This window comes from Clinocottus analis, unplaced genomic scaffold (assembly GCF_023055335.1).
Source record: "Clinocottus analis isolate CAN_PGR_092001 unplaced genomic scaffold, fCliAna1.0.p SCAF_4, whole genome shotgun sequence".
In the NCBI taxonomy this organism is placed as follows: Eukaryota; Metazoa; Chordata; class Actinopteri; order Perciformes; family Cottidae; genus Clinocottus; species Clinocottus analis.
Window position 1 is genome coordinate 8,158,497 of NW_027176153.1, and position 13,664 is coordinate 8,172,160.

The 13,664-nt window shown below is 44.5% G+C and overlaps 1 protein-coding gene across 2 annotated transcripts in view; it reads right to left on the reverse strand.

Moving 5' to 3' along the window:
- LOC137800268 (vitamin D3 receptor A) overlaps positions 1–13,664 on the reverse strand; it is a 63,404-nt gene that overhangs the window by 24,409 nt on the left and 25,331 nt on the right. Inside the window, exons 3-4 of one of the 2 annotated variants that reach the window (XM_068597392.1) lie at positions 4,237–4,354; positions 348–495 (exon numbers count right to left, since the gene is read on the reverse strand). In XM_068597392.1, the coding sequence (XP_068453493.1) occupies positions 348–493 (146 nt within the window). In that variant the 5' untranslated portion in view covers positions 494–495; positions 4,237–4,354. The remainder of the gene's footprint in view (positions 1–347; positions 496–4,236; positions 4,355–13,664) is intronic. The other variant, XM_068597391.1, reaches the window with a different exon arrangement.

A 13,664-nucleotide genomic window follows, 5' to 3' on the forward strand; every position in this document is an offset into this window, starting at 1 on the left:
TAATACTGCCTGGTTGAAGGGATGGCATCTTCTTCCTTCAACAGGATTTAAATGTTAAATAATACATTGTTATTGAATCTTTGATTATGAAAAGAAGTATTCATGCTTGCGAGAAAAAAGAAAACCTGAGTGAACTCCACTGAATAATGTACATTGTTTATGGAGTTAGACATAAAAATAACACAGTGTACCCAAAACATCCAACAGCTTATACGGACTTCAGGTGCAAACGGAGAACTCCTCCACTTGGAAAAGGGCGGCGAATAACACCTCAACGCCACATCATCGAACACGCTGAAACACCCACATAAACACCTGGTTCGCAACACGGGAGGAGGGGGACGCACCTGAAGAAACCTTTGCAGCCCTCGCACGTCATGGCGTTGAAGTGGAAGCCGGTGGCCTTGTCACCGCACACGCCGCAGATCCGCGGGGCGTTGCGGTCGAACTCTTCTGGTCCGACCGCCGACGTCGTCACCGTCATGGGCTCCATCACTGCAGAGAACCGAACGAGGGAGATTAGAGGCCCGCTTCACACCGCCCGCCTGCTTCTTGTATGCCAGTGAAACACTTACAACACAAAAAGAAAAAAGTGGGGGAACGCGTGTGTGGTGGTTCTCGCACCAAAAAGCTTCGAAATCAGTTTTTGGTCCTCTGCTCGCGTGTTGTGTGGGAGTGTGCTTTCCTCTTTTATACTAACAGGTGTCAGGCTATTAGCATATTCAGCAAACTGCATTGACAGCCGCACTCGGACTCTTGCAGCTATTGGCCGAGTGACTCAGCAGACACACACAAACATTAACAATCATGAAGTCAATGCTAATGGGAACAAATTAATTAATGACAGAAAAAAGGCGCTATTTGCTGAAGGCTAAGAAATGACGGATATGTTTAATACTGCCAAAATGAAAAGTGCTCATTTTTTCACACTCGCACCATCTGGCCCGTCCCCTATGAAATAAACAGCAGTGGAGTAACACACACCTTTGAGCGAACTAATCCATATCAATCTGTACAGACAGATCCTTTGTTTGAAGTCTGATTGGAGTGATGGGGATACTTTAGGAAGGCCAAAAAAGGAGAGGAGAGAAACGATGAAGGAGAGGAATCATGCGTGTTATTCGAGGTCCAATGGGTTCAAGTGCGGCCCCCGTGTCCGAGTGTTCGTGTGTAATGTGGTCACACAGGATCGACCCTGTGCCGGTGTCTTCACTTATATCCAATGGGACCCTCATGAATGAAAACAGGGTAGTAGAGCCTTCGCAAGAAAGGAAACAGAGGCAAACGGTGTCACGGCTCGGCCGTGACTTGTGTCCTTTTTTACAACTGGCAATCATCTCAACAAGTGCACCTCATCTACGGCACCTGCCTTCAATCAAATCATCAACTCCTCCCTGATAAAACACCCTGGCTTCCCTGTCTGTAGTTGCCAGATTATTGCACCATTCACAGTGGACCTGCACGCCACTTCAGCCGCCGCCGCTCACGCCACCTCACAGGTTAACAAAAACATGAGCGAGAGCAACGGCCCGAGTGATTCCTTAAAAATAAGTGATGGCTTTATCAATTTTGTTTTATGGTCACCCTCCCTAGTACAGCATGAGGTTACAATGAAAAATCTGTTTTCCACAACATGAATAATAATAATGAGATCATTTTTATTGTGTATTTAAGGGCCTAAATTCAGACTTCAGTTAATTTTTATCTTTTTGGACTCACCGGCGAGGAGTATACACAATGTTTTCGCATGTGCTGTATCAACACAAGCTAATACTCTGATCTGAAACGACTCATTAGCTTGAGTCAAAGACACAAAGGAAAAGACTACAAGAGGTGAAAAATGTCCGATATACCAAACCTATGGTTTGTAGGCTCTTGGTATTGTTAAGCAGAGAGTTCTGTGCCTGTGGACTGCATGCACAAATCCAATATGAATATTTAAAAAAAAAAAGAGAGAGAGAGACCGAGAGAGAGAGGTCATGTAAGGGGAAGACAACAAAATGAGGACAAAGAGGGGGAGGGCGCGTGCAATGAACTTAGGCCCAGTGTGGAGGCACAGTCACGTGGTGGCTGCGGAATATAGCCTGTGGGGAGCTGCCGTGCGGAGAAGTAGGACTCGGGTAGAGTCAAGCGAGGACAAAGAGATAGAAGGGGCCGGACGGATGGAGAAGTGTGGAGGGAGACGATGAAGAAGAGGTGGGGAGACAGTGAGTGAAGGATTGAAGGATGGAGACAAACGTAGTCTGTCTCCATTAGCTCTTATTACGTCTTAGCGAGGTGAAGCATCAGCGCCGCTTCCCGGGTGAAAAACAAGAGCCCACGGAGCCAGGAGCCATCGGCCCCATTACCCGGGATGCAACGACACCGCAGGGAAAGCCGGACACGCGCAAACACCCGTGCACTTCAAAGCAGGTGGAGTATCGCTCCGATGCACGATGAGCGTCCTTGCCAGGTTTGTGTGTACCTGTCTGTGTGTAGCTCGCATGCAAGCACGGGGGCTTGCGTGCAGGAGTGATACGGTGTGCCTCGCGGTGGGGGGAGAAGCACCTCAACGGGAACAACAAGACACACACCATCAGTCATCGTGTCCCCAAAACAGCTGTGTTTTTTTTTTCTTTGGGGGCGAGGGGGTGTTGCAGCAACAGGTGAATAATGAAAAAGATGGAGGGAGTGAAATGGACAGCGGGCGGCAGAAACAACACCAAAACAAACCCCCGCAGTTTGGTCGGCGGTGCTGTGAACAACAGCGCGAGTGGGATCCAGGTCTGTGATTAATGACCTCAGTGTTATTTCACCTTTAATAAACTCGCTCCATCACATTTGCTTTTAACTTCACACGCTTTTCCCTCACTGGTTTCTCATTTGTAATGCTGCTGTGTTAATTAGCATCCTTATTTATTTACAGTCAGCATGATCAATTGGTGGAAAAAAAGGGGGCAGGCTTGTAAGCTGCCAGACTGACGGGTGATTCCTTCTCTCCCTACCTTTTTGACAAGCTGTGCTCTGTTCCTTTTCCTTATGCTTACACTTTATTTCTCTACATCTGTCAGTTTACCTTCGTTATAAATCAATTAGTTCTTCATCTCAATCTTGTTTCCTCTTTAACCTTCGAACAGGCCACATTCAGCATTATTGGTATGATCATTATACGAAAGCAGAATGTGTCCCGTGTGGCAGACCAGGGGGGAAAAGCAGCGCAAAAAAGGGGCGGATCCCCAAACTCAGGCTACGGGAGGTGATTATGGGGAGGTACTTACTAGTGCAGGTGCTGTAACCAATCGGCACCTGACACTGGACGCACCTGCAGCCCATCAGCTGATTAGAGACTATCTGCAAAGCTGGAAAAGCAGTAGGCGGAGAAAAACGAAGACAGCCTTGACAGAAGGATCCCCTGAGGCAGTGCAACGGACACAAAGTAACCCTGCGACCTTCATACTTACCGCTCCACTCTAATCTGTAACGCAGGGCTAAGGAGCCACCGAGTGAGAGACACCACAGACCCCAACCGGGAGGAACCTTTTGTTGGCTTTGATCCCACACTCCTTTTCCCCTAACGCCTGTTTATTAAAAGGACACTTTGTTAAAACACTACTGTCTCTGAGCTTCCTCTTTTATTCTTGAATCTTGTTGAAACCTCAAGTCCCCCAGGTTGCCACACCGGTTTATAAATCAGTCATTTACTTTTGATGAGTTTTGTTCATTATTTGGCAGTAACAGTCACCTCGAAACATTTCGCAGAAGATGCGGAGATTCATTTCTTCGAGGGTTAACCATGAGATGTCCCAGAGCGGCGGTTATTGGAGCTGCTTTCACTAAACCCAGATTGATCGGTTTACTCAATTTTTATATTTATTTGGATGCTCGGGTTTCATTTAATGTGACGTCTATGCCAACCAAACAAAGTGAATTCAATTGGGAGGCAGTGATGCCAGACCAAAAAAATAGACCTGCCGTGTATAATGGATTCTTCGCGGATCCATTCTCATTAAAAGTGCACGTGTCGACACTGGAGAAGTGATTTATCAAAACGTGCAGAAGGAAGACTAGGTGTACCATACACGCTGAAGTGATTATGAGTCGCCAGTTATCCATGACACCATATGATATACGACCTTGTCTGCTTGTTAGTCCAAGTAAACTGTAGTTTTATTCTGGTCATGAATACCCTTAAAAGGGATCGTTCAGGGGTTTTGAAGTGGGCTTTTATGGGGTACTTATCCATGTTCGGTGTGTTACCTTCAGTAGATGGTGGTCAGCGCGCCCCCAGTTTGGAGACGCAGGCAGGAGAACCAGCACTGGAGCTAAGCGGAGTACTGCTATGGTCGGGGGCAGCAGCAAAACTGAATTTAGCCACCTAGAAAAAACAAAGAATTTTTTTTTATATAAGTGTACAGTATATTTAGAATATTTTTACTGCGTTATCGGCAGCGCTTTTTGGATACTGAAGCAGTTTGATCCATCCATTTTCTCCTCATAGCCACAAGACTTAATTAGGGCTGCAATATTAAAGTTGGCATCAAATTTTATTACTTATCCGTTGTGTCGCGCGATTATTACGCCACTCAATAAGTCGCGTAGATGTTTGAGCATTGAACAAAACAGTTGAGTGGAGCGCAGCAGACAGAAGGTCCAGGAGGTTCTGGTGCAGCCTGTTGTGTCCTCTCTTAAGACGCTTGCTACAATAACTTAGCAGCTAGGCTAAGCGTTGTCGTTAGCTCGCTAGCCAGTCGTTCATTCTCCGTGTTTGAGCCGCGCTGTTGGGTTAGATAATGTCTTCGTTTTAAAATACCGCGGAGGCTTCAAGAGAAGCAACGTGTAAATATCTCCTGAGGTGCAGAACGCAGACCTGTCGCTTCATGCAGAGGAAGTGTTGCTGAGATTTGTAGTTTGATATCTAATTAACAACTTTTGTTTAGGTGAAGTGCAGTCCTTAAGTTATCCGTTGATACATCGAGTGTTACTTCTGAAATATCATCTGTTCTGTGTGTGTGTGTGTGTGTGTGTGTGTGTGTGTGTGTGTACACTGTGCATGTCTGTGAGTGTAGAGAACAAGTTCTGACAAATCCTGTTCAGTTTTCTGATTTGTATTTCTTTATTTTTTTATAAATTATTTCTTGTTAAGATTCGTTGCACTGTGAATTTGCACTGTCCGCTTTGTTTTTTAAATAAAAGGTTGCAAATTAATGCTTTAAAATTATTTTTTATCCGATTAATCGATTATTGAAATAATTGTTAGTTGCCGATATTTTACGCTGGTTTAAATGCGCTACTGTGTGAATTTTGCAAATCCAGCCGAACCCTTTAAAAACACTCACAAAATAATCACACAAGGAAACAAACTAACCAACTGAGGTAGCGATACACCAGCAAACTTCCGTATCTGCAAGTTAAAGGAACTGTTTTCGTCAAAGGAGACTCTTTTGTGTCAGAAAGGTCAGCCTGCTGGCAATATTCCATTGTGGTGAAAATATGCTATTTTAATATTCTCATACAGCGTACACTGAAGCTGCACGTACATTTTTTAGGTGGATAAATTTGTTTTGCTGCCACAGCAGTGCATCAATCTGCTCTTGTGCTGGTTCTCCTGCGTGGTTCAGATAACTGGGAGTGTGCCGTGTGCCGACTGCCAACTACTGTAAGTAATACACCGAGTGACGATGGATAAGTACCTCGTAAAATTCCACTTCAAAACACTCAAACAATCCCTTTAAGCATCTTGTTCTATTCTCTGGTTGATGGAGGAAAGTAGTTATACCACTGTGAGCATTTTACAATGAAACTAAATACATGCATTGCACAATGGGGCTAAACGTGTCAATATTAGATTATCATTTTATTATTTATTTAGATTCATTTTTAGACTAGAAACAAATGTGTTGGGTAGTTTGAGGATATAGAAGGTGTTGTTGTTTTGGGTCCCTCCCCATGTTAACTTCCTCCTTGACTCCGTAGGGTCACGGTCAGCCAGCTGACTGGCTGCTTTGTAGAACTGTGTCGTCGTTCTTGTTGTTGTGGCTGAGCTCGCCCTGCCCCGCTCACCTCGTATCCCCAGTTACAGCCTTGTGCGTCAATCACTCACTGCACCTACAGTCCTTGCTGGTGTTGACACAATAACAAAATCCAATGCTGCGTCAATAGTGTTGCAAAAGACTGAACACTGAAAAACAGACTTTGGTAAACTCAACTGTCAAGCGGTTTACCAACTTTGAAATGAGAATTAAAAGTGTGCTTTCCATTTCAGTCAAAGTCGTGTGCGTGCGTGCGTGCGTGCGTGCGTGCGTGCGTGCGTGCGTGCGTGCGTGCGTGCGTGCGTGCGCAGACTGGTACCAGAAAGTAGAACAGAACAGGCTGTAATACACAGATCTTAGATCTGGAAAACAACATTTGAAAATCAAATTACTAAAAGCATATCTAAACACATAAACACATGATAAGGGTATGACTTATTGTACAATAAATGGACACCTCATTTTCACGTCTTCCGTCTATGAACGTGACCTCGATCAACTTCTCCCATAATTCTTGGACGTGACCTTGCATTCATTTAAATTACTGGCTTAGCGGTCAAAGTATTTACCTTAGTAAATACTTAAAACAGTAAAACAGTCATTTTTGTTGACCACCATATTACCCCTTGAGTTTACGTAATAACGCCACCAGCCTGTTGGCCAACATGATGCCAGAATTAACTGTGGGGTTTTCCCTGTGCTATTATAAGACCTGGGCAATGTACAGACATTGACTATTATTGTTATCAGAGCCAAAGACACCATTTGATATATTTTTGGCTGTGTGGTTATATTTAATTGTTTTATTTAGGATATTTAAATGTTTATTTTGTCAATTCCAATGTCCGAATATTCTTAAAGGGTATACTTGAATTATTATGCTTGTTATACTTCCAAGGTTATTGTGACGAGCCTTGTGCCCATGTCAAATGTCTGGTTCCATGGCAACAATAGTCCCTGCATCATTGCCAACCATCCCGTCCCAAATATCATCGCTCTTCCTCTCACTTTTTTTCCTCTTCCTTCCTCGCCATTAATCTCCCTCTCCACCCCCTGTAGCTGTAAACACATTTGTCCGTGTTGCTTCTGAAAGCAATGCAGTCGGCTACAAGTGCCATCCAATGTCAACAGATGAAACATTTAGTAAGAGAGATAATCAGGCCGGATTACAGCAGAGCCCGCTCTGTCTGTTTTCGCTGATGCTGATGTTATTTCCCCTCGCCCAAGCAGCGCATCAGCTGAGTGCCATTTCACCGTGTTAAAATGTATAAACCCCCTCATAGCATGTAAACAGTAGGACCATTAGGACCCCATCACCACGCAGCGTGCGAAAGAGGCATTTACCGGAGGAGATTTGGCATTAGTCACTGAGGAAGAATAGTTTGTTTTTGTTTTCAGACAAAAGGAGTATGTAATTCAGAAAATGCATTAAAAACACAGCCAAGCCCTTGAACATAATTACAGCCATTATACAGAGGGACCCGCCTGTAATGGCCAATGCAATGCTCCGGTTCACCTGTAAAGGTTATTGTAAAAACATGGTTTTCTTTTAGGGGTCCTTCAAATGTATCATAAAGCGCAGAACACACTTAAACAGCCATAAAATTATACAATCTTGCCCCTTCACCTTAATGACAATGATAAAAAGAATGATTTAACTTTGCTTTTACTGTCTAATCATGCAAATACTAGATGCAATACTGGTCAACAACGACATTACTAAAAACGAAAGTTATAAGGGAGAAAACAAATCTCTAATAGTCCTTGAGAATGTTGATATTTGAAGATCTAAAAAGAGCATCTTGTTTACCGAGTGGTTGCAGCATGTGCCATTTAACTGCAAGCTACAGAGCCCACCGCCAAAAAGAAAACAAGACCACCTGACCGGGGAGGATGAAGGCGGAACATGTCACAATATGGATTAGTATGCACCCTGTGTCGTGCAATAAACCCCCCAGGTAGCCCCCAGCCCCCCCCTCGAAGCTGTAAACCTATGGGAAACACTGCATTAAACAGCGCCACCTTGATTGAGCATTTGTCACTACGACACTGAGCCCAGGCCAGATAATTAACAAGCATCTGGTGGCATTGACCCGACCATGCTCGCTTGCAAGAGCCTGAGAGAGGCATTCAAGAAACCACAGGCTGACAAAAAACGTAACCCTGTGGATTTGGTTGAGGGAGGGGTGGTATTTGATGGCTGTGAAGTCCTACGATGCTAATTAAAATACTAAATAGTAAAGCTTTGTTGTCAATATCCTTAAACCCTCATATCAGGAATGCTCGGTTAGGCATTCTTGTTTGACTGGAGCCGTTCCCAGCTTTCAGATGGCGTGTTTACAGAGCGGCTAAGTGCTACTGAAGTGGTTTAAAGAGATCGTCTGTCCACTGAGGACCCGGGTTCACACCACCATACCAGCGAGCGTCTACACTGCACAAGTGTCCCTAAACTACTCGGTCACACCCGACCAGCTGTGGGGTCGCTGCTCCCTGGCTGACACCACCCTCTGACCTCCCTGTGGAGGTGGCACGAGAAAGGACAACGACCCCGCCGGGATCAATAAAGTCCTGCCATTGCCTGAAAGAAGACCCCGCCGTCTGCTCACAAAGAAATATGAACAAAAGTTGACTTTTTATGTCATCGGCTCTGACCCGTGGATATTTGGCATTTCGGAGAGCCGGGAAGAGAACCGTGAATAGATCTAATTTGATTCCAACCGCACTGTACAGTCATCGTTTGGATTTTACTGTTGACATTCAGAGGAAGGAGCCTCCATTTCCTCAGGTGGGCTGTACTTCATGGGAATGTCAGGCCCAAGTGACTCTCACTCCTCTTCAAAGCCCAGCGGTAACCCAGTACAGCCCAGCCCTGTATACGGCCCAGTATAGGAGGGTACCATAGAAAGCATAGAGGGGTTCACTCTATAGGCGGCACAACAGGGCGCATGGCCTACTTTACCACCAGCTGCCTCACTAGCAGCCAACCGCTATAAACTCCACAGTCCAGTACAATGCAACAAAAGCAGGACCGGGGCTTTAAAACACACACACACACACACAAGGAGCAACATCCTTTTTTTTAAAAAAAGGTCAGGTGTTCAATTTCCATTTGGCTCCATCAAGCCTCATGAGAGACAAGTTAAGAAAGGAGTCACCAATACAAAATTCTCTTGGTCCAAACCTCAATGTGGGGACAAAAAGATCAAAGCCAGAGCGCTCTTTTGTTTTTGTTTTTTTACTCTGAGTTGTTAGCCGACAGCTTAGAAAAAGAGTCCATAGGTATTCCCCAAATCCATCTAATCTCAGACGGGCTGAACGAAATGGTCATATTTGGATTTAGTGCAGCAAGCCGCTAGTAATGTGTGTGAATAACAGAAACACCTCTGTTTAACAAACCACATCCTCCAAGTCCTCTCTCAAGCAGTTTATGCAACATTTGAAAGTTCATAAAAGCAGAGTTTATTGCATAAAGGCTGAAGACATTAGTTTCAGCCAGTCAACCAAACGTGTGTATGTGTAGAGGCGATTTTTTTATGTATAGTTTTTCTTACTGACATAATAAGGGCTAGAAACGGAAGCAAAGTGTCAAGAATGTATGGAAACATGCATTCATGATTAATAAAAACAAGTGAACTTGAATCTATGACAGATTGAATAGTAAACCGATTGTAACTCTGGAGGCGGCGGTGCATGACATGAACGTCAGCATCAATAGGCTCCCCTGTGCTTCAGTACAGTACTGTAGGCGAGCAGGGTCCATAGACAGGGAACACAGAGAGCTGGCTTTATCCAAACAGATGCTCGCATCGCCGACAAATGAGCCTGAGGCCATTAAAGGGGAGGGGAGGGCATTTGTGTTTTTTGAAAGATACTAATCGAGGGTCCCAATTGGCTGCAGGAGTATGCTACACAAGAGGGACTGATGCGATTGGTCGGTATGCAGCACACCCTCCTGACACACACAAAACAGAAATATCGCTGTAGTTAGACAGACTCTGTGAGCCATTTCAAAGCTCCGGAAAATGTCCAGATGGTTGAAAACATTTTGAAGGAAATGTGCTTTAACAAAAAAAATATTTTCTTAATTTATCGTTATTTTGAGAACTTTCGTGACTCGGCCCACATCTTAAGCACAATCAGCCGCTGTTTCAGACAACCAAGAGTGTAATTGCCAGATTCATTTATGTTTTACAAGAATGACATGATGAAATAATTAATTACCTCATCCCAAAAGCGCTCTGATAATGTTGGGCTTAGAGGACGCTTCTGCACATTGAGAGTTTCACAGTAATATTGTTCAGTCTATTAAACTCTTAACAGACAGTGATCAATTAATTATTAACATCCCTGACGTACTCTAATGCACAAGTAGCACAATGCGTATCAGCTACAAATACAGACTCTACATTCAGGTGTGGATTTGTCTTTTTTTTTCTCTTCAACATATAGCAACACTGAAAAAACACATACACACAGCAAAACTAGAACAGGTCTGTATCTTTCATTCCCTCACACCCACACACAGGAAAAGTGCTGAAAGAGCTGCTAATTAATTGTATGGTGTTCCAATGCATCTACTAATAAGTGTGTGTCTTTTATAAAAGCCCTATAATAACAACAGGGGTTGAAGAAAGCTGAGCTGGGATAAATGCAGGTGGCCACCCCAGCGCCCTCTCTCTCTGATATTGGTGGAGGAGCACGCACACACACACACACACACACACACACACACACACACACACACACAGAGAGAACAACCCAGCTGTGCAAACGAATAATACGTTAAGGACTGTGCGCGTAAAGACAGCGGCGACAGGAGTATGGAAATCACTGGAGAGAGAGAGAGAGAGAAGCAGTTTTAAGGAACCGTGATTTTGAGAAAGTACACTGGTCTCCACTTTGGGTCATTTTAGGACAAATAAAACCCCTAAAAGTATGAGTAGTCGATCGGCGTTGTCCATCACACTCACGAGTGCACCGAAAATTAAAATGCATCGTCTGATTTGATTAAAATTCCATCCACTTCAGATGATATTCAAAATCGTCTTTGACTCGGCAGGGGCCCGGCCTCCCTTTTGTGCTTCCTATCCTGCCGCCGAACCACAACAGCAGCTTTGAACTTAAGACCTTGTTTTTCAGGCAGAGGATGGAAACGAACCAGGCCGTCTGAGCTGCTGGACAGGCAGCCAGCGAGAGCAAGAGAGAGAGAGAGAGAGACACAAGGGAGCGGGAGGAGCGAGAGGGAGAGAGAAAGAGACACACAAGGGAGCGGGAGGAGCGAGAGAGAGAGAGAGAGAGAGAGAGAGAGAGAGAGAGAGAGAGAGAGAGAGAGAGAGAGAGAGAGAGAGAGAGAGAGAGAGACAGAGAGACAGAGGGGAGCTTGTAAAGAAAGGAATGAAGTAGGAAAAAAAATTGGGAAAATAATGCGGGAACTGAGGAATGAAAAGAGAACGTGAAATAGAGAGGGATTGAAGGGGCGAAGGAGGAAAGAAAAAGAAGTCGAGAGGGAGAAAAAAAGGCTGGTGAAGGAACCTAGAAATAGTCAGAAAGATCGCAAGTATATGTGGTTGAAACACAGGTGTAAGAATATACAGAGCCAAGTACAAGTATAAAGGGAAGAAAATGATCATCAATTATCCCCCCTCCCCCCCGATCGAGGGGCCGAGGCTGCAAACGGCCCACATCTGGAGTGCACGAGCCGAGAGACAGACAAGTGTTCTGGGCACAAGTCCAACCCCAGGACAGTGCACCGCCGCTCTACCTGTGTACTCAGAGTACATGTTTACACCGCCTTCAATTAAGCTGAATGTAACGGATCGATAGCGCGACGCGACGGACGGACGAGGTGAGCGAAGGCTCACTTGTCATGGGTGATCGATACATGACCGAGCGGGAGGACAAAAAAGGGGATTGAATGGCATTCAATGTCGTGATTTTTTTTTTACAAAAATCCAGCTGAGCCTCGTGCACACTCAGGCTGATTATGAGTCAACACTGACAGTTTAATTGACAACTTTTTCCATCGTTACCACGGATGCTGTGACTTTTAGCTTTAGCTGCTGTTACTTAAAGAGACAGTCATGAAAGCTGCAGAACGCACTTAACAACATGCACGTCACAAACAGTCAAAGTAACTGACTGTTCCCGTTCTTCCTTGTGTTCACTGGCAGCGCTTCACTTATTCGGATCAGACTCCTGATGTCACGATGCCCCACCAAAGGGACGCCCTGCTTCAAAAATGAGTCACTTTCTAGGATTGTAGGTTAAATGAAAGTATCATGTAAACAGGGTCCATCTTCTGGAAAGGACACCCGCTACTTCGACTGAGAAACTTACCAACCCCCGTTGCACAAAATAAGAGGCCCACGGAAGCTAAACATGATACCGACGACACAAAGATAAATTGCAAGTGGTTTTCTCTGAGAGATTCCCCTGCTTTCTGCAACCGAAAAGAAAGGGGACAGTCGTGGCGAGAGAAGAAGAAGCTGCCTGAGCATTCATCCAGCTGTCAGGACAGTTTCTGTGTGGTCTGTGTGTGTGTGTGTGTGTGTGTGTGTGTGTGTGTGTGTGTGTGTGTGTGTGTGTGTGTGTGTGTGTGTGTGTGTGTGTGTTTGTTGTTTTCAAGAGGGGAACACAAAGTACATAAACATTCTTAACTAGTACACTCCATTGACCTGCTCTTAATTATGGTGAGGACAATCAAAAGCTTTTGTTTTCCTACTGAAGTCACAACTACAATCTCAGATCCAGTTTTAGGACAAACACACAGAACTGGACAGCACATTTACATTATGAAAGTAAATAGTATTTTTTGTTGTAAATGTTGGTTTTCTTGAAAACGTAACAATACCTTGTTACATTTTTTAAAAAAAAATCGATTGATTTAGCACCTATATTTCCATTTACAGAATAAATGTCGTCGCACATTTGGGAGGAGGGGGCAGTGTCCCACCCAAATATTTATCTAAATGTTTCTCATCTTGATGTTCAGGCTGATCGAATTTGGACAAAACAGTAATCATAAAAGACCATTAGAGTACACAAAAAAAACCATTTTCACTAAGGTTATTAAATGAAAACGTCAACAAGAAACATATATGTATTTTCCCTCCACATATAATAAAAAGTTACATGCATGTGTACAATTACCTAACAGTCAAAAGAGGACATTGACTTCCCACTGCCCCTTTTGGTGGAACCTTCCGAGGAATAAACAGACTTGCTGGGAATAAATAGCTAAGATAAAGAGGAGGACACCCTGCAGCGTTGGCATGCTGCCACTGACCTTTCCCTCCATTTTCCTCCCAGCAGCTAAACGAGGCAGCTTACGGCCGACACGCCTTCACAGGTCCAGAGCTCTGCCCTCTGGTTCAAATCTCGAGCTGCCTCGCCGAGTCGGACATTCATCGATACCTCTCTCTCTCTCTCTCTCCCCCTCTTTTCCTCTCCCGCTCCCCCTATCTCCCGCTCAACCGTTTCCTCCCACCACACTGATAACTTAATTTTATTTCTCTCCCTCCCTCTTCTTCCAGAAGCTTGCACATTTGATGTAGCAGAAGAAAAAAAGAAGAAAAACACAGCGGCCTGCGGCTCTGTCTGTGTTGACGAGGAGCGGGGCAAAGGGCCAACAAGGTGAAACCTCAAAGTTAATGGTTA